A 20022-nucleotide genomic window follows, 5' to 3' on the forward strand; every position below is an offset into this window, starting at 1 on the left:
GGACTGGCTCCTCAGCCCTGAAGCCTCTTTCAACCAAGTCATCTTCCACCCGCCCTCTTGGAGGTAGGCCCAGTGCCTTGCCTGTTGTTCCTCTCTATCAGCTCCCAGAGGGCTCACAGCCCAGACACCACCAGCTCACGGGCCAGGAGCACGGCCCTACCCCAGCCTGCTGGGCTCCCGTCCTGTGCCCCCATCCTGGTCCTGTGCATCAAGGGCAGTGGCTTCTCCAGGCTCTGGGTCCCTGCTTAGCCTCCACCTCGGGAGGCTGGACTTTCCATTCCTCCCTCGGTCTGATTTCCCTTGCCTGGCTTGGGCCCTGTGCGGCATCCCGCCGGCCCCTCCCACCCTCACAGTGTCTGCGATTGAGCCCCCTTCCTGCCTACTGAAGAGCAGCCATGGCCACATACAAAGTCAAGGTGGCCACAGGTACCGAAGCCTTGTCGGGAACCACGGACTCCATCTCTCTGACCATCGTGGGGACCCAAGGAGAAAGCCATAAGAAGCTACTGAACCACTTTGGGAGAGACTTTGCAACTGGTGCGGTGAGTGTGTGTGGGAGTGTGTGCGTGTGATGTGCGTACATGGATGTGTATGTATCTGAGTCTTTGGAGCATGGGGTGGGATGGAGGCATGCAGGGAGGGAGCCAGGGGAGCTCTGAGAGAGGTCTGAAATCAGCGGGGCTCCAAGGGTGGCTGGGATGTCCCTGGCCCCAGACATGATTCCCAGTCTCCTACTCCCCTGGTCTGTCACCTCTCAGCCCTTTTGGGTCTTTCCTCATCCCTGTCCCTTCCTCTTTCTCGCCTCTTCCTTCTTTCTTGACCCCTTATCCCTGTTCCTCTCTGTCATCATTCATCCCACAACCCTCATCCTCAACCCTCTCCAACCCCCTTTATCTCGCCATCCATCATTCCCAGCCATTTCCCACTCTTTCTTCCCTCATCCCTTTCCCATTTTCTCTCTCCCCCTCTCTCTCATCCCTCTCTCTCCCATTCTTACTCACCCTTCCTAAATCAAGCTGCAGTGTAACTGGCTTCAATACACACTGGATTCTCTGTGACTTACATGGCATCAGACCAGCCCGTCCAGTGGTGACCTGCCTGCTCTATGATGGGAAGCTCCCTTTGCTAGGCCCTCAGCTGACTTTGAGTCAGCTCCACATAGATAAAGTGACTTTAATAGGTCACTTTATCTATGTGGCCATTTCTGAATTTTCACATCTTCATTGATAAGTGGGAGATAAAGGGGTTGGCTGGACCAGTGCTGCCCACTCTAAGGCTATAGGGGTTTTGAGGGGCCCTGGATCCCACTTGGACCCCTTTGTATACTAGCCCCTGGGGGCCCACATAGCTCCTGCAGCCTCGGGAGGTTGAGGAGAAGAGGGTGGAAGGAGGGGATCTCAGGAGCTGGGGGTGGAGAGAGGGAGGGGCTGGGTAGATGGCCCCAGCAGGAGTCAGGCAGATTGGAGGGGTTGGGGGAGAGCCCAACGATCAGGTCACCCCAATTCAGGGAGATGAGCTTCTCCAAGCATGAGTGGGGCCCGGGGGAAGGGCCAGACTGGTAGGAGGCCTGGCCGCTGAGCTGGCTCTGTGCCCTTCCCAGGTGGACGAGTACACAGTCCGGTGCCAGCAGGACCTGGGGGAGCTCATTATCATCCGCCTGTACAAGGAACGCTACATCTTCTTCCCCAAGAAGTCCTGGTTCTGCAACTACGTGCAGATCTGTGCGCCCGGTGGCCGCATCTACCACTTCCCTGCCTACCAGTGGTTGGATGGCTACGAGACCCTGGTGCTCCGGGAGGCTACAGGCAGGTACCCCATCCCGTACTATTAAGCCCCTTGCTCCGGCCTGGTCACCCCAGCATGGCCACCCCCGCCTCCCAACCAGCCAGCCAGCCAATTGCCAGGCAGCCCCCCACGGACTCTCAGGAACACCTGCCGCTCTCACACACCACCCTCTGGGCCCGGCTGGGGGCTGCAGCCTGGAGGAGTGGAGGTGAATGAGGCTTGGGGCCACTCTCAATACCCCAGGGTTTGGTCACAGAATGCGTTCCCAGAGTGGGCTCTCCATTACCTCTAGAGTTCCCTCAACGCCCACAGGATGCCTGGCTCCTCTCAAAAGACCGCAGGACTCTGCTAGGATGCCCTATTTCTGCCAAACAGCATGTCCTGCTCCTCAAAAAAAATCTCCTGGTGACTCCAGCAGGGTTCTGTTACTACAGCATGATGCCTTGTTCTTCTAATAGGATGGCCCATTACTCCATCTGCTGCCTTGTTACTTCATTAAGAAGCCCTGTTGGTTCAACAGTTCTCTGCGGCTTTATAACAGGAGGACTTGTACCGAATCATGACTCCCTGATTTACTAACTGAGCAGTTTTTAGACCGATGGGATGTTCTATTGCTCCAAAGGACTTCCAATCACCCCAAAAGGACACCTTATTTCTCTAACAGGACTCACTGTCACTCCAAAATGCCCCCCTTAATCCAGTAAGGCCCCATCACCATCCAGGCTGAGGCCCTGTTACCTGTCCAGGCTGTTGGGGTTTTCCGAGGTGGCCGATCAGGGCTGCCCAGCTGTTTTCCCCACCATTCGGATGCTGCTATGGAAGAGGGACGGGACTTGAGGGCCCAGCTCTGCCCCTGCCAGGGCCCTTGTCTGGTGGGCTTGGATCAGCTTGCTAATGTGTGGCTGCTCCAAGGGGACTGCAGGCTTGTTGTCTTTTTGCCCCTGGCTCTACCAGCCACGCTTCTTCTGGCCTCCCTTGAGTGGATGGGAGGGGAGGCAGGGCTGAGGGAGCCGAGGGAGCCACGAGCTCCTCCTCCCAGAGGCTGACCACCCCTCGTCCATCTCTCATATCCCTGTGGCAAGAGCCTTTCTCTGGGAGATGGGGATGGGGCCTGAGCTGGGGAAAGGAGAGGCAGGCAAGAGGGAGGCAGGCTTGGTGGAGGTTAGGGAGGCCAAGGAGGGGGTTTCACGGGGCTTCACAGCTTCTTCCCACAGTGATAGATCTGAGTGGCATGGACACAGGGGACAGGCAGGGTGACGCTGGGAAGCCAGGCAGGAATAGGGTTGGGTGGGGCAGCTGCCATGCAATACCCGGTCAGGGAGACTTGAATCACCTGCTGGGCCCATCAAGGAGTGAGGCTCCCAACCTGGGATGAGGCCCAGCTGGGTCTGTGGGTCGCATGATTCCACGGGACCGTGTTCATCCCAGGCACAACATGAGCTGAGTCAGATGAAGGAGGAAAGTGGCAGACGGGGCCGTGAAGGAGAGTGATGGGGCTGCAGTGACAGGGACATGCCAGACTGCAACGACCTGCCAGGATGCTGGAGAAAGACAGGCCTGGATCTGAACGTCAGCTTCACCACTTCCTAGATATCTGGGCACATTTCCAAATTCTTCTAAGCCTCAGTGTCCCTGTCTGTAAAACTGGGCTAACAGCAGAACCTACTTCATAGGGCTGATGTGAAAAGCCAGTAAGAGAACCTCTGTAAGGAGGGTTAAAAAGGCGGAAAATGTTGGTGGTTGTTAGTGGGTGGTAGGTGAGTGATTGGAAGCAGACTGCCTGGGTTCAAGTCCCAGCGCACCGTTTTCTATTTAATACTGTTTCCTCTTTGGAAAATGAGCACAACCATATAGTCCCTTTGCTGAAACTGCTGGGGCCAGAGGTGTTTCGGAATTCACATTTCATTTAGAAGACAGACACACCCACACATATAATGTAAATATATGAAATTGATGGTTCCTAGACTGGCTCCTCTACACAGATGGCAAGGAGAGAATGAAGAAAGAGGCAGACTATCCCAGATTGGTTAATGACAGGTTAAGTAAGCAAGGGAAGTTACTTACAAGGTTGCCTTGAGTGTAAGGCCACAGATGAGTAGATCTCTGCACTTGCCCACCAGAATCTTAAAAATTTATACAGCCACCTTAACTGGCTTCAGTCCATATACTGTCCAAAAGGTCTCAACAACACAGTGCTCTCTCAAGGCTGCATCCTTGAAAACGGGCCCCACTGTGGGGACAGTGGTCAGAATGTACATTCCAAGGACAGGGGAGGGGTGAGGAGCCTCTGATTGCCTGTGTCCAGCTATAGGGTCAGCCAGGGGTCATGTACTCTCAATGACCTCCTCCAACAGAAATATATACAGTAGTTCCCCCCATCTTTGGGAGATACGTTCCAAGACCCTCAGTGGATGTCTGAAGTCGCAGGTAGTACCGAACCCCATACGTACTATGTTTTTTCCCTATGCTAATAGGTGGGCAGCTGATAACAGTGTGCATACGATGGACAAAGGGATAATTAACATCCCAGACTGGATGGAGAGGGAGGACATGAGATTTCATCACTATTCAGAACGGCACGCAGTTCAACACTTATGAATTATTTATTTCTGGAATTTTCTATTTAATATTTTTGGACCAAGGTTGACTGCAGGGAACTGAAACTGGAGAAAATGAAACCGTGGATGGGAGGGGAGCCTCCTGTATGGATATATAGACATGCACCTCCATATATGAATATATTCTATATACACACACACCATATATTCCAAATATTATGTAGTACATCCATCAGGTCACTCCCTAATCAAATATACTAATATTTTTGCAGCAAAAATTCTAAATAGTTTTATCAAGTGAGTTGAATAAAGACTGTACATAGCTCAGGCAAATTTAGAGCAGGTTTTCTCAGCCAAGCAATTTGTGCCTACCTTGTGAAAAAAACAGACTTGATTCTGGATTATTTTGGATTTCGGAATTGTGGAGATGGGATTGCCAGCCTACAGTAATAGCCACCTGCCTCATCATGTTGTTCTTGTGTAGATTGGATTATTGACATAAGGAAAGTGTTTAGAACGTGCCTGGTACTTAGTAAGGGCTAAAAAAAACTGTTAGGTATTCATGTTTCAGTGGGTCTAGAAGAGAGACTTCCCTGCAGCAGCAGAGCACCCCTTAAAGGGTAAAGCGATGGGGAGAAGGGTGGCCCATGACCGTTTCACCTGAGTTTTGGGGAGGAGACACACCCTCTCTCTCCCAGGATAAGCCTTCCCCATCCTTGGACTTGGGCCCCCAAGAGCTGACCTTGGGGGCAGAACCTGAATTCTGATCCTGGAAGTAGGCAGGGGCAGGAAGGGGCTGGGGTCAGACCTTGAGCTTCCTTGTTGGTTTCCCTACAGGAAAGACAACAGCAGATGACACGCTTCCAACCCTTCTGGAGCACCGAAAGGAGGAGCTCAGAGCCAAACAGGACTTCTACCAGTGAGGGCAGGGCGGCAGGGGCTGTGGGAAGTCAGGTGGCCAGTGATGGCTGTGCCCGCTGTGCCCAGGGATGCTGTGTGTGGTAGGGCCCACCATCTCAGCTTCTCTTTGCAGCTGGAGGGTCTTCTTTCCTGGCCTGCCCAACTATGTGGACATCCCCAGTTATCGCCCTCCTGTCCGGCAAAACCCCAACCGACCTGAGTAAGACCCGTGGCTGCCCAAGGGTCCCTCCCAGGGCTGACACGTAGGCCCTGGCCTCTCGCCGCTCCCTGGACCCCAGATGCCTGGCCCCAGTCCAGCACTCCTCCCCACAGGTGGAATGGCTACATCCCAGGATTCCCGATTCTCATCAACTTTAAGGCCATCAGGTTCCTGAACTTAAATCTCCGCTACTCCTTCATCAAGACGGCCTCCTTCTTTTTCCGCCTGGGACCCATGTGAGTGTGTGTGTGAGGGGTGGGGATGAGGCCTCCTGTAAAGACTGCCCCATCCACCATGCCTGCCTCCACCACAGCCCTGGAGGTCAGAATAGCCAGAAGGGCAGAGGGAGCTGAAAAGACAGGCATAGGGAACCTGAGAGTTGACATTCAGAGACCTAGGCGTAGAAAAGCTTTGGGCTGTGCAACCGGGAGACCCTGAGACTCCCCAGACTCAGAGACCCAGAGGCTCTGGGGGGTGGTGTGGAGTGGGGCAGCCCTGTCTCCGTTCCAGAGGGCACCTGACAGCCTCTCTGATGGCCTCCCCCTGGAATCCCATATTCTAGGGCAGTGGCATTCAAATTCCGCGGCCTGTTGGACTGCAAACAGTCGTGGAAGAGACTGAAGGACATTAAGAAAATTTTCCCTGCCCAGAAGTCTATCATCTCCGGTATGGGGTGGGACATCCTGAATCAAACACGGGGGAGCAGAGCGATCTCTGGCAGAGGTACTCGAGACGCGTGCAGGAGGCAGGACTCCACCGCGGGCAGTGGAATGGGAGCTGCGTAGCGAACCTGGAGCAGGAATTCGCTCAGGCGGCGCGCCCTCTGGCGGTTCCTTGGGAAATGTCGCCTTAGGCCCCTCCGGCTGCCCAACTGGAGGCTGGGGACGTCGTTTTCCTCCCCGAGTCTTTTCGGATTGTCCATTGCCTTCCTCTGTCCTAAGGGGGACCGGGTCGCGTCTTGACTCCCCTACCCTGTCCCCCCAGAGTACGTGGCCGAGCACTGGGCAGAGGACAGTTTCTTTGGGTATCAGTACCTCAATGGCATCAACCCAGGCCTGCTCTGCCGCTGCACGAGGATCCCAGACAAGTTTCCCGTTACAGACGACATGGTGGCCCTGTTTCTGGGCGAGGGAACGTGCCTACAAACGGAGCTGGAGGTGGGGCCTGCTCCTGCGTTGACCCCCACTGTCTGCCTCCCCCCTCCAACCCCGCATCGCCGGCTCTCCCCACCTAGGCGCCCTGCAGAGTCCCCCCTCCCCACCTCCAGCATCCCCAGCTTGGGTCCTGGGCAACCTCGGCACCAGGGGGCCAGGGCACCCTGCATCCAAGGTGTGGGTCATGGGTACCGCGTGCTGGTGCCTATCTGCCCACCCATCATGGCTTCCCTCCAGAAGGGAAACATTTACCTGGCAGACTATCGCATCTTGGAGGGCATCCCCACCATTGAGCTCAACGGCCGGAAGCAGCACCACTGCGCCCCTCTGTGCCTGCTGCACTTTGGCCCGGAAGGGAAACTGATGCCCATCGCCATCCAGGTGCCTGGGGTGCAGGCCTAGGGTGGCTGTGTGAGTGTTGCCAGTGGGTGAGCCTCAGTGTGTGCATGAATATGTGTGTGTACTTGTGTGACTCTGGGGGCCTGGTCTGTACTTGTATACCCCTATCTGTGTGAGTGTATAGTCAGTGGGTCAGCCTGTGTGTGTATGTGCACGTAAACCTGTGTGTGCACCTACCTGTTTGTGAAGGACTGTGCTTCTGTGAGTTGCACATCTGTGTGTAAGTATGTGTGCCCATGTGAGTGTGTATCCCTGTGTGTGCATCTGAGAATACACCTATGTTTACATATGTCTGTTTCTGGGTGTGTAGCTAGTGGTGGGCCTGGTGTATGGTCCTGGCTGTAAGTACTGGGCTGAGACCCTGCGTGTCCCTACATATCTGTGTGCTGCTGCTGTGTGCTTTATGCCCATGCATGAAGTTGGGTCCCTGTGAGTGCACTCATGTGTAAGCCCCAGTGGGTAGAGTGTGTGTGCTGTGTCTATATGCGTACAAATAACCAGATGGGAATGCGCTTGCTGGCTCAAGCTTGTTTCTTTGACTCCATTCATCCAACCACTTGATAAAACAATGCCCCTTGTGGGCCAGGCCTCTGCTAGAAAAGCTGTACTAATCAGTCTTAGCCACTGCCTTGACAGTCTGGTCTGGCAGGAAAGGAATCCAAGGTGCTTACTTCCCAAAGGTCTCCATCAGGATCACGCATAAATTAGACAAAGGCACCCCTCTAGGGGGGATCAGCCAAGCTGTAATGCTCCTAGCTCATTAGGAACAGTGTAGACTAGATTTCAGTGACCCCCTAACCCCAGGGGGCTAGGTACCCTTGTGCAGTGCACAACCTGCACAGCTGAATATGGCAGCCATGGAGTTGAGATAAGGAAGTCTTCTCAGAGGAGGCAGCTTTTGAGCTGATTCTTGAGAATGAGTGGGAGCTATCAGGTAGAGAAAGAGGGAGAAGGTACTACAGGCAGAGGGAAGAGCAAGAGCAAATCTAAGGAGGGAGGAAAGGCCCTGGTGTGCTCAGAGGACCAGAGGGACTGGAGTGTAGGGGGTGGAGTTTTTACCTCCTGGACTCCCCTCTGCTTCCCTCTTGTAGTGAGGGCCCTTGTTGTGGATGTGGGTCTCTGCTCTAACATAAACCTTTCTCTTTCCCCACCCGCAGCTCAGCCAGACCCCTGGGCCCAATTGCCCCATCTTCCTGCCCAGCGACTCCGAATGGGACTGGCTGCTGGCCAAGACGTGGGTGCGCTATGCCGAGTTCTACAGCCACGAGGCCATTTCCCATCTGCTGGAGACCCACCTCATCGCTGAGGCCTTCAGCCTGGCCGTGCTGAGGCAGCTCCCCATGTGCCATCCCCTCTACAAGGTAAGGGCTTGGGTGAAGGGGCCTCTGTGAAACATCACTCTCACCCCACCTCAGAAAGTCACCTGGCTCGCTCAGCAGTCAGAAGGACTTCAGTTAGACTTGGAGAGGCACCTGGGGACCCACAAGAGAGAGCTTGGGGTGGGGACTTCCCAAAGTCAGGGGGTCTGATGTTGCAGAAATGGGGGTGCTGACGTTCTTGGGGGGATGACTTCAGTCCTCTCTCCTAACCCTCCTTGCTCTCCTCACAGCTCCTCATCCCCCACACCCGGTTCACCATCCAGATCAACAGCATCGGGCGGGCTGTCCTCATTAATGAGGGGGGGATCTCCGCCAGGGTAAGACTTCTGCCTCCCACCCCGGCAAGACACGTGCTTTCCTTCTGGCCTTTGCAGTTAGACTAAAAGCAGGATTTCCCACTTGTCTTTAGATCATGACTGGGCACGGAGGGAGGGGACCAGTTAAGGCGGAGGCTGTATCTACAAGGGTGCAGAGGCGGGGGCTGGGTGTGTTGGCCTGGATTGTGAGAAGTCCTGGGGTGGGGGAAGCTGGATGGGGATCCGAGAAGCACTTACTAGACTGTGTGAAAGGGGAGTGATGCTCAGAGGGGAGGACTTTCAGGGACCCCATTGCTCTAGTGTCTGCCTCGTCCCTAACAGAGCATGTCCCTGGGGCTGCCTGGCTTTGCGGAGGTGATGGTGCGGGCCCTGTCAGAGATCACCTACGACAACCTCTACCTCCCCAACGACTTTGTGAAACGTGGGGTTCAGGACCTGCCAGGATATTATTACCGTGATGACAGCTTGGCAGTGTGGGATGCGCTGGAGAGGTGAGGTCAGGGCAGCAGAGGGTGGTACTCAGAGTGGACACCCTGGGATGTTGGATGGGGGCCTGGGGAGCTTTTAAGGACCAGGGGTGCCATCCAGGGGCTTGGTCTTGGGGATAAGTTCTGGAGTCTGTGTTGGTCACATGTGTGCTCATACTCTGGGTGGGGCCTAGGGAGCCCTGGTGAACCCCTTTATTGCTTTGGCCCCAGTCCTCGGCCGGCCAGACCCTGTGTGGGCTCTGTGCTGCCTGTGGACCTCACTTGACCCTCATTAGGAGTGCTCTGAGTATCTTCTGATCTTACCAAGCCACCCTCCCCACCTCTGCCTACTCACAGGCCTGGGGCTGCTCTGGGTCAGCCAAGGTTGGGGCATCCTGCGGGAGGTGGGAGAAGCATGATGGGGGAGGACGGGGAAGGGTTCAAACTGAGGCCCTGTCCCCTGGTCAGGTATGTGACAGAGATCATCACCTACTATTACCCATGTGATGCAGCCGTGGAGGGTGACCCAGAATTGCAGTCCTGGGTGCAGGAGATATTTAAGGAGTGCCTACTAGGACGTGAGAGCTCAGGTATGGACCTGGGCGCCTGGGCACCCAGCAGGGACCTGGGGCTTGTGAGGTAGGCCCTCCCAAGCTGGACTGGAGCAAGTCTCACTGTGGGCTGAAGGAGGCCAAATTACGGCTGTAGGATTTGGACAGGGTTCTTCCCTGGACCCTTGAGCAGGGATATCTCGGAGAGGTTGGGGAAGAAAGCATGCCTGGCCATTGGTCTGAGCTCAAGGGCTGTGGGTCATCCCAGTCCCCCATCTCGGAAACAAACCTTTGTGGGCTAAGAAGTGGGGCATGAGCTCAAACAGGAAAGGGCCACGTGTACTGGAGGCAGGGGAGCTGTGGGGAGCTGGTGGGCTCCAGGAGAGGGGCAGAGAGAGCATCTTGAGGACATGCCACTTGGGTACTCACTCAACAAATATTCAGTGAGCAACTGTGATGTGACAAACACTGTACTGGTTATGGGGGAGACTAAAGGGAAGGAGCTGGTGAAGGCACTGCCTTCAGGTTGATCAGTCTGTGCGGGAGGTCCGCTCACCATCAACAGGCAGTCACACTATAGCAGGATTGGTGCAGTTTGTGGGGAAGCCGGGGAGGGGGCACAGGGAGGGCTGGCGGGTAGGGAGTGGGAGTGAGTAGCAGCAGGCTAAGATCTAGCTGAGGTCTGACACCACGGCTAACATCTAGCTAAGATCTGCAGGATGGGAGGTCAGCTGGGAGATGGGGTTGGAAAGTTCTAGGTGGGAGCAGCAGGTGGAAACGCCCGAAAGCCCAAGTGAGTGTAGTGAGTTCTGGGACTGCTTACAGGTCCCTGAAGCTGGGCTTTAGGCTAGGAGTCGGCAGGCTCCGGTGGGATAAAGCTGGAGCCAGGAGCAGAGGCTGGGTGCACAGCCTGGTGGAGGAGTTTGGAATTACTCCGAGTCCAGAGGAAGCTAGCGAGGAGTGTTGGAGATGAGATCTGTAAGTTAGAATATCAGGCTGCAATGGCAGTTGGAAGACAGTTTGGGAAGCTGCTGTGGTGCCCCGGAGGGAGGTGATAGGGAGCTGATCTGGGTGAGGGTGGTGGGAAGAAGGGAATTCCTGGGCTAATTGAGAGACAGAAATGACAGGACTTGGGGACTGGTGGGGGCTAAGTGAGGGGAGGAGGGCCAAGGGTGACTCCTAGGTTTCAGGTTTTTGCAGCTGGGTGGATGGTGTGTGTCATTTCTTGAACTGAGGGCCTAGACGGAGGAGCAGTTTTGGGAGGAAGATGATGGGTCTGGTTTGAATGTGTTGGCTTTTGGAACCTGGGGTTACCATGGCAACCAGGGCTAGCTGCTCAGGTGGGACACAGCAAAGAGAAGCAAGTAGCTTAGTTAGGTGTGAGACCAAGTATCAGCTGCTGAGAAATCCACCTGACATGAGTGCAGTCTCAAAAGAAAGGAGGGCAGTGGGTGGGGGGGGGGGGCTGTACTGAGTCAGGATGGGGAAAGCCAGGATTTTTAAAGCCTTTCCCCAGCTGAGGCCTGGGACCAGAGAGGCCCCCTTAAGGGAGCTGGAGGAGAGACCTGAGGGCCCTACCTCAGGCAGGTGCCTGGAGCAGCCCCCAAGGACATCTGGCCAAGGCCAGTTGAACCCCCTCCCCAAGTCTCGTGGTCTGGATTGAGGACGGGGTGTGAGGTTGTGGCCCCAGGAAGGCCAAGCAGGCAGGATGAGGGCACAGATGTGGCAGGTTAGAGTGATGGAGGGACAGGGTGAGCTGGGCTTGGTCACGCCTTCTGCTGGCCAGCCAGGACCAGGGCAAGACTGACACTGCCGGGGCTTTCCCCTGCCCCTCAGGCTTCCCCACGTGCTTGCGAACTGTGCCTGAGCTGATCCGATATGTCACCATTGTCATCTACACCTGCTCTGCCAAGCACGCAGCTGTCAACACGGGGCAGGTACCTGTGCTCACTAGCCCCCTCCCCAGCCCCAGACCTAACCTTAGTCCCAGCCCCAAACTCAAACCCAACCTCAAGCATAATCCCCAGGCCAGCCCCGATCTGTCTCAACGAGAGTCTCAGCTTCAGTCCCAATCTCAGTCGAAACCCAAGAGTCTTGGGGTGCTCTCTGACGGGGAATCCCTCCTCTCCCCGACCTCCAGTTGGAGTACACCTCCTGGATGCCCAACTTCCCATCATCCATGCGGAACCCACCAGTACAGGCCAAGGGGCTGACCACTCTGGAGACCTTCATGGACACGTTGCCGGATGTGAAGACCACATGCATCGTCCTATTGGTGCTTTGGACCCTCAGCAGGGAGCCGGATGACAAGGTGCCATGGGGCCTCGGGGAGCGGGGAACTCTGAGCAGAGACAGGAGGCTGGGAGCTGAGGGCTGACAGTGGGAGAGGAGGTGTCAAAGGCAGGAGGCAAGGAGAGAGAGGCTGCTGAAAGGGAAGGGCGGAGGGGCAGGGGCCCGCTCGGTCCCAACTTCCTGGTTCGGTGCCCACAGCGGCCCCTGGGCCACTTCCCCGACATCCACTTCGTGGAGGAGGTCCCACGGAGGAGCATAGAGACCCTCCGCCAACGTCTGGCTCAGATCTCGCACGACATCCGCCAGCGCAACAAGTCCCTCCCCATCCCCTACTACTACCTGGACCCCGTGCTGATTGAGAACAGCATTTCTATCTAGTGCTGCCATTCCCACCTCGTCCCTGCTGCGCCCGCCTGTTTTCCAATAAAATCACTTCAAACACAAACCCTGGGTCTGTCAGTGCACGTGGACGTTTAGTCGGGGCATAGGCGGCAGGGCTGGCGCCGCGGGCTGCGCGCTGGGGCTGGGGCGCGCCATGCGCTCATGTGGCGATGCTGTTCCCCACCGTGGGGTCCAGGACCACGCGTAGGGCAGCGCCAGGCCCCGGTTCCGCTCCCGGATGTCGCGTGAGATCTTGGCCAGGCGGCTCTAGAAGGAGGCGATGCTCCTGCGCGGGGAGTCCTCTGTGAAGTGCTCAGTAGGTGCCCAGGTGCAGTTGGGGATCAAAGGAGACAAGGCTGGGACCCCCGCCCCGCGATGTCCCGGTCCGCGGTTCTGATCCATTTTAAGTCCTCCTACCTAGGGATCCAGACCACTGAGGACCTCCGACCACCAGAAAATTCACCAGAGAACATAGACCACCACCCAAGCCCCGTCCACCTAGGAACTCAGACCATCCAAGACTCATCCAACTTGAGACATAAATCACCCATCCTCGTAGCCAAAAGAGCACCCTAAACCTAGACCACCCAAGTCATGATCCCTTTGAAACCCCAACCACTCTAAGCTCCACCTACTAGGAACCCATGCTATCCTAAACCACACCCCCAGCAACATGTCACTCCAGGCCCTGCCCACGGAGGAGCCCAACCTGCTAAGTGCACCTTCCAAGTGATCCACTTCATCACCCCACCCACTCTCCTGGAATCTGAGAAGCCGACTCCCATCCCCACCCTAGGCCTTGTTTACAGTGTCCTTGGTGTTGTCGCTGATACCCCAGAGGTGCACAAGGGTGTGGCACGTGGCATCCACCTCAGGAAGTGAGGCCACCAGGTTTGTCTGGCCTTTGGCGGTAGGCAGGTGGAGCTGCGTGGTGGTGGGGAATATTGGGCATCCAGGCACTGAAATCAAACTGACCCCCCAAACTCAGTAAGCACAGGAATGCCAGTATTCCTGCTATGTCCACTTATCCCCACCGAGTCTGGCACACCCTCATCTGGCCACTGTTGGTGGTAGCATGTTGGGCTGAGCAGTTGAAGACGATCATAGTGAGATACTCAATGAGGCCAGTGCAGCTGTCCAGGGCGGAAGGGACCTCTGGATGGAGGCAGATGGAAGGAACAGAGCTGAAACCCAAGACCTGCTGCCCCAGAGAAGTGGGGTCTCGAGGCCGGCAGACAGGGATGCTCATCTGAGCTCACATGGCTTAGCAATCCCTCCTGGAAGATCTCCCTGACTGAGGCCTGCAGCTCCAAGTCCTTGCTCACTGCACTGTCGTCCGGGTAGTAGATGTCAACAATGTTGGACACCAAGCTGGGGATCGATCAGGAGTACATGGTGACTAACAGTTGGGAGCCTGTGCTGCCCAGGGATGTGGGTTGGAAGAGACCACTGAGACCAGCTGCCCCAAAAGGAGGAAACTGAGGCCAGAGAAAGAAAATGGCCAAATACACATCATATGAACCGCCCAGCTAAGCTTCAAACCTAGAGGCCTCAGTCTCCACCAGGGGGTGCAAACCAGGGGCCTGAGAACCATAGTTGGTTTGTAGGTATGTTTTGATTGGCTGCCGAGGTTTTCTGTGTTTCTTTTTCAAGCTGAATCAATAGCCAATATTTAAATATTAGAAAATGTCCAGTCTCTCTAGAAAAATCTAAAGCTCTGGCTATTGTCATAGCTGGGTCGCCATTCTCCCCATCAGACAAACGTAAGTTCTCCACCGGCCACAGTCTCTGCCCACCCTCCTTCCTGCTTGCTGGCCCTGCAGGCATTTGCAACCCAGTTTTCTGAGCCACATCAAGCCACGGAGAAGGATCAGATGCCAGACTTCTCTGTGTTGCAGCTCCAGGTCCCCCATGGCTCCTGGGCTAGTTGGGTCCTTTCCTAGACCGGTTCCCAAAGGGCAGACTGGGGTTTGCCTAGCTCTCCATGGCATCCACCCCCAGTCACAGCAGGGCTTATGATCCATGGCTAAGAAGGGTTTTGACACAGGCAGCTCCAGCTAGGGATGTTCACTGGGGGGGAGTCCCGGAGAACTTCAAAGGGAGGTGGGCATGAGCTGGGTTTGAAGAAGGGGCAGTGTTTGGATACAGAGACAAAAAGAATCGGGGTGCCTGGCCTCCTTAGGCTCCATGTGTGCTGAGGAGGAAGAGTGGAAAGGGAAGGCAAACTCCAGAGTGGATGAGATGCCGCCTGAATGCTGCGTTCCTCGTGGCCAAAAACAGAGCCCCATGAGGTGCATGAGCAGAACTCTCACAGACTCCAGTACCTGGGGAGGGTTGTTATGCTGGGTAATGGCAGGAATGGGGACCCACAAGGAGGCCAGATATCAAGAACGTTTGGCCATGGGGGTGGAGGCCAGAGGTACATTCCAAGGAGGTCTCCAGTGAGGGAAATTTAGAAGGAAAGTCTAGAGATGTGGAGACTGTCTTTGGGGTTAATAATAATAATAGCTAATGCTCAAAGAGCCTGTCCTATTCACCTGAGATTTGTGCTTAGGTCCTAACATTTAATCCTAATATTAACCTACGAGGTAGGTCTCTTATTAGCCCCATTTTCAGATGAAGAAACAGACAGAGTGGTTAAGTGACTTGCCCAAGGTCACACAGTTGGGAAAGAAGAGGAGGCAGGAAAGTGCTGTGAGACAGCAGTGTGTTTTGGCAGAAGGTGGGGGGAAGTTGAAGAACAAATTGACAGAGAAGTAGCTGAGGGCGAGGCTCAGAGCCAGGCCTCCCTGGCTCAGACCCCAGGGAGATTCACCTCTCTATGGCCACCCAGATCCAGAGTGTATCATCTCGGTCGTAGTAGTGGACAAGGTCCTGAACCTCTCAATCAGCCAGGTGGTGGGGCAGGCAGAGGGAGCGGTAGGTGACAGCCTTCAGCCCTTTGGCCAGCAGCTCCACGCAGCCCACCTGTCCCAGTGATGTTGCCTGTAACGAGCAGAGAGCCAACTGTGCCAGGAGCAGGGGGCTCAGGACCAAACCTCAGCCCCTTCCTGGCCCCCTTTGCTGACCACCAGGATCCCAGGCCTCCCAGGGCCCTGACCTGGTGGACGAGCTTTCCTGCTGCAAAGAGCCCAGTGCGGGCTTGGATGTTGATGTGGAAGGTGTAGCAGAAATGAGGAATGAGCAGCTGGGGAGAACCAGAGTCCCACGTTAGATGAGGCAGCTCCAGGTCCCCCATGGCTCCTGGCACTGAGAGGACTGGTCCTCCCTAGCTTGAAGATGGGGTGGCACATGGGCAGCTGCCGCAGCATGGACAGAGAAAAGGCTTCCATCACAAAGTGGGCTCGGAGCAGATGCATGACAATCTCGTGCACCAGGAATCCTGAATATTGCACCAAGGTCTTGGCCAGGAGCCAGTCCTCAGCCGCATCACAGGGCAGCAAGATGGGGCTGCCAGGGCCAGGGGTCTGAGTGAGCTGGAGTCGGGGGCACAGGGGAGGGGGTGTCAGTCAGAAACTGGCTGCAAAAAAGTGTGGCCCATCACCATGTCCATGGGGCTGATCACATGGTCAATTCCCATACTAGCTGTGTGGCCTCAGGAAAGTTAATTAACCTCTCTGTGACTCAGGTTTCTTATCTCTAAAATAAGGTTGGTGATCATAATCCTCTTCTCTTTGGGTTGCTGAGGATTTAATGAATTAATGCCAGTCAAGTACTTAGAACAGTGCTGGGTACACACTCAGCACCATATGAGAGTTTCTTGTGATCACTTCTAGTACAGCAAGAGAGGAAGTGGAGTCGCTGAGAGGCGAAGCGATCCAAGGCCACCTTGTTGGCACTTGTGCAGAGCCCAGCTGAGGGCTCCTTGTACCAGCACAAAGTCAGGCAGAGCCCCAGTTGTGTGGGGCAGAGGCTGGGAGGGGCTGGGTAGGATAGGATGGTATGTGATGGTTAGCACTTGAAACAGTTGCATAGGGAGGGGAAACCTTTCAGTCATCCTCAGCATATGATATGCTCCCCACATATCCCCGCACCTCCCCAAGGCTCTGCCTTGCTGACCTGGATGGCGAGGGGCAGCAAGGGTCCACCGGGGCGCTGGTGCAGCAGGGTCAGGGGGCACTCATAAACTGGGGTTGCCCGTTAACGACATTGAGGGGGAGGCCTGAGAGGATGGCATGGTTTACCAGGTACAGAGAGCCCTTTGGGGGAGAAGAGGATGGAGAGGAGGGCTAGAGAGGGGGCAGCTCTGTGCAGTCCTGGGAAGCTGAGGGAGGGAGGGGGAGTTACTCTGCACCCACAGAGATTTCACTTAAAGGAAGCTCATCCCTGGAGCCAGTGGGGATCCCAGCCCAGAGCCACCTTCTGGTTCCAAAGAAAGAGACTGTCACCCAAATATTGGAGGTGCTTCTGCTGTAGCCAGGCCCAAGCTTCAAGGACAGACAGTAAGAGAGAGCCTTCCTGGAGGACAGCACCTTTGGATGCAGAAGGCACTCTCTTGGGGTTGGGGCACCTCTCATCCCAGTAGTCCAGGGATGGGGGTTGGGGCGGATGGCAGCTCTGGGAAGCATTTAGCTGACCAGCTGAACGGTCTCCTCAGTAACCATGAGAGTCGCGTTTCTGAGCTGTGGGGTCCTGCCAAATGCCCGGAGCCTTGCAAAGCACCAGGAGAGAGCATTCCCCACTCAGCCCTGCCCCCTCAGTCTTTGCCCTCGAAGAACAACCCCCTCGCTGCCGTGAGGAGCACTCAGAGGAGTGGCTGAGCTAGTGGGAAAGGGGTAGGAGAGGATGACGGCTGGGTGGAAGAGAAGGGATCTGGGGGACTGGGAGCCAGGGCATCTGGGCTCCTGAAGGCACTGGGAGGTGGTGGAAGGTTGGCTGGACCCCTGCACCCCTCACCTCCAGCTCAGCCTGCAGACTGGTCCAGGGGCCCAGCACAGGTGCCACCATGGCATCAATGACAGGGAAGTTCTTTGGGAGGCAGTGACAGCACTGGATCAGAACTGGGTTGAGGCCGTTCAGAAACTGGTAGGCAAAGAAGGTATTCTCTTGCCAAAGTTCAAACATGTACTCTGCAGGGGGTGGGTGTGGAGAGGGTCACCCTGGTGCCCAAGGACACAAGTCCCCAGCCTCCAGCACTGCCACCGCACAGTCACTCTCGGATGCTCCCCTTTTCCTACCCCAACTGGGTGGATGACTTAACTAGTGAGTGGTTTCTCAGAAAACAAGGGATCAGAATCTGGGTTCTTCCTGAGGAGTCACCGATTCCCTTAGCCACACCCACTTTGAGGGAAGCCTCAGGTGCTCTGTGATGTGCACTGACTGTATTTGGGATTCGGGCAGAATTTGAGAGAATCAGAAGACTGAGGAATGCCAGATACCAGCAGAGCCCATCCTTCTTGGCCTCTTGGGGTCCTTCTAATTCTCTGTTAAAATTAAAACTCACCAGGCCCATGTCCTGTTCTCCTGCATTTTAGCCACAGGACAGTCTGGATACTTAGTTAAACCAGAACAACCACTCAGAGTTTTCATCACCTCGGGTGTGTGGCTAGTGTTTTTGGAACCGAGGTACAACATGTATGGTTTGGACCCACAGTGCAGCCCTGGGGGACAAGGATATTGGAGAGTGGAAGTGCCTGAATCCTTCAACTTAGTTTGATTTTCAAGCCTGCATGCAAGACACAAGGCCCCAGCCAAGTAGGCAGCACTGCTGGGAGGAAAAAATCTATCTGATTTCTGAGGATATACATAGGACAGGTGTTTCCAGTTGTCAGAACAACTCAGTGTTGGGAACAGTTTGAAGATGTAGTTATGAAGTCAGGGGAGGAGGATGACCAGCAAACAGACCGCAATTCAGCCACAGGAGAGAGGCTGTAGACTTTCGGAGACGGCAAAGATAGAGCGCTTTGCTGGGAGGTGTTTGAACTTGCCTTGACAAAGAAGCGGAGTTCCTAGAACTTACTTCCTGGCCATTCTTGCTGAAGCCCTGATGGGTGAGGATGACTCCTTGAAGAGTGGGCCTTAGTCTATCCTGAGAGGGGACATTTGGGACAAGCATCCTCTCTGGGTCCCTCAGCCCCTACCACCTGTTCCTCCTACACAGAGACCAACCTCCCCCCAGGTGACAAAAAGCATGCCTTCTCAGGGCACAAATGAGGCTCTGTGAAGGACAGGGGAGGGAATGGGCAGCAGTGCAGGATGAGCTCTGTGATTTCCAGAACGTTCTCAGTCTAGCTCTCGGGTTCTCAGTCCTCTAAGGTGACCCCTGCAGACCCTCTGGCCCTGCCGCAGCCACCTGGTCTCCCTCATACCCAGACCTGACACGGGTGATTTGGAGAAGATGAAGGTGCGGTGGATCTCATCCAGGCTCCTCCAGGGCCGCTGGCTGTCCAGCAGTCCCTTCAGCTTCAAGGCGATGTTCCTATGATGAGTGGGAGAGCCTGGGAGGGAAACGGGGGTGCAGCGAGGGAGGTGTCGGGCGGGGGCAGGTGGGCTCACGTTCTAGTTGATTTCTTTGGTGATTGAGTAACGCAGGTTGGGATCAAGCTCCTTGAGGTTTTCAGCATCCAGGCAGTGGGGTATCCCCAGGAGAAACTCACTCCACCTGTAAAGGGCAGAGATGGGAGTGGGGTGGCTGGACCACACCCTTCAGGATGGGAAAGGGTAACAGGGGCTGGGCCCCCAGGCCTGGTTGTGCAGGGAGGGCTTTAGGACTAGAGGCTCTGGAAGAAGATTATCCCAGGACAGGGGCTCCTCACAGGTGTGTTGTTCTTGGTCAGATCTGAGGCTCAGCTGACCTCAGCAAGCAGAAGCAAGCAAGCCTCTTTGTTGCCAGAAAGCTAGGAAGTGGGGGTTCTAGGGACTGCCAGCCCCAAGTTCTCCTGAGCTGCTCACCGGTATTTCTGCTGCCTCTCCTTAATCTCTGCCTGGTGCTGGGCATAGAGCAGACAGTGGCTGTCTTGCCAGACAACTTTGGCTGGGGGAGGGAAGGAGTGAGGGGGACCTGGACCAACCCTCAGCACCCCAGCCTCTCTCCCTCCTCTTCTCTGGGGTGGGACATCTGGACTGGAATGTTGGTCAGCCATTGGCCTCTTGCTCTTCCCCGAGGGATAGAGAAACCCCTTCCCACTCCTGCTCCCATCCCAGGCAGACTCTGCCTCAGCAAGCGGCAGCCTGCTCCCTGCCCCTCCCACTCAATGACCCAGCTCCACAGCTGAGGCCAACAGGGGGCCAAAGAGCAGAGCTGGAGGGAAGAGAAGGGAGGGTGCTAGTCATTATCAACCTGTGCGGCGGTGGAGGGGGAGTTGCCTGCCTCCCCTACCCTGGCTTCATAGTCCTGTTCCTTTCCCATTAGCCCCTCCCTCCTCCACTCATTACCCGCCTCCCCCCACCGCGTCCCTACCTGATCCTCTGGTCCAAACCACTCCCTCCTCCCCACCATTGGTCCCTCTACCAGGTCCCCTTCTCCCACCAATAAGTGTAATTTCTCCCAGCTGCTCCTCCCCCTCCTGCACCTTCTATCACCACGAGGTGGTCTCCCCTCCTCCACCTTCCCCTCCTCCCGCTCTGTGGCCACATCAGCGCACCGGTGCCCTCCCCTGGCCCACAACCACACTAGCCTC

The 20022-nt window shown here is 55.8% G+C and overlaps 2 protein-coding genes across 13 annotated transcripts in view; one reads left to right on the plus strand and one right to left on the minus strand.

Annotated features, from left to right (window-relative positions):
* On the plus strand, positions 1 to 12467 carry ALOX12B (arachidonate 12-lipoxygenase, 12R type). The gene is made up of 15 exons (XM_010965939.3): positions 1 to 542; positions 1601 to 1805; positions 5181 to 5262; positions 5377 to 5463; positions 5577 to 5699; positions 6026 to 6129; positions 6448 to 6620; positions 6855 to 6998; positions 8174 to 8377; positions 8626 to 8712; positions 9034 to 9203; positions 9648 to 9769; positions 11567 to 11667; positions 11871 to 12041; positions 12221 to 12467. The coding sequence occupies exons 1-15, from the start codon at positions 396 to 398 to the stop codon at positions 12398 to 12400; spliced, it is 2100 nt and encodes a 699-aa protein (XP_010964241.2). The 5' UTR covers positions 1 to 395; the 3' UTR covers positions 12401 to 12467.
* LOC105077587 (polyunsaturated fatty acid lipoxygenase ALOX15B-like) overlaps positions 11970 to 20022 on the minus strand; it is an 11771-nt gene continuing 3718 nt past the window's right edge. Inside the window, exons 4-7 of one of the 12 annotated variants that reach the window (XR_012499376.1) lie at positions 18899 to 19004; positions 15504 to 15590; positions 15219 to 15388; positions 11970 to 12103 (exon numbers count right to left, since the gene is read on the minus strand). Coding sequence is in view for 4 of the 12 variants with exons in the window: in XM_074342249.1 (XP_074198350.1) it covers positions 15337 to 15388; positions 15504 to 15590; positions 18899 to 19004 (245 nt within the window). In the remaining 8 variants the exon portion in view is untranslated. Of the gene's footprint in view, positions 12104 to 12474; positions 19005 to 19294; positions 19377 to 20022 lie in introns of those variants that run through there. The other 11 variants (XR_012499375.1, XR_012499374.1, XR_012499373.1 and 8 more) reach the window with 11 other exon arrangements.

Source organism: Camelus bactrianus, chromosome 16 (assembly GCF_048773025.1).
Source record: "Camelus bactrianus isolate YW-2024 breed Bactrian camel chromosome 16, ASM4877302v1, whole genome shotgun sequence".
Taxonomy (NCBI): Eukaryota; Metazoa; Chordata; class Mammalia; order Artiodactyla; family Camelidae; genus Camelus; species Camelus bactrianus.

Coding starts and splice junctions, on each gene's coding strand:
- ALOX12B (XM_010965939.3), top strand. CDS start 396: ATGGCCACATACAAAGTCAAGGTGGCCACAGGTACCGAAGCCTTGTCG. Junction 8,378..8,625: donor TGTGCCATCCCCTCTACAAG/GTAAGGGCTTGG, acceptor CTCTCCTCACAG/CTCCTCATCCCCCACACCCG. Junction 12,042..12,220: donor GCAGGGAGCCGGATGACAAG/GTGCCATGGGGC, acceptor CGGTGCCCACAG/CGGCCCCTGGGCCACTTCCC.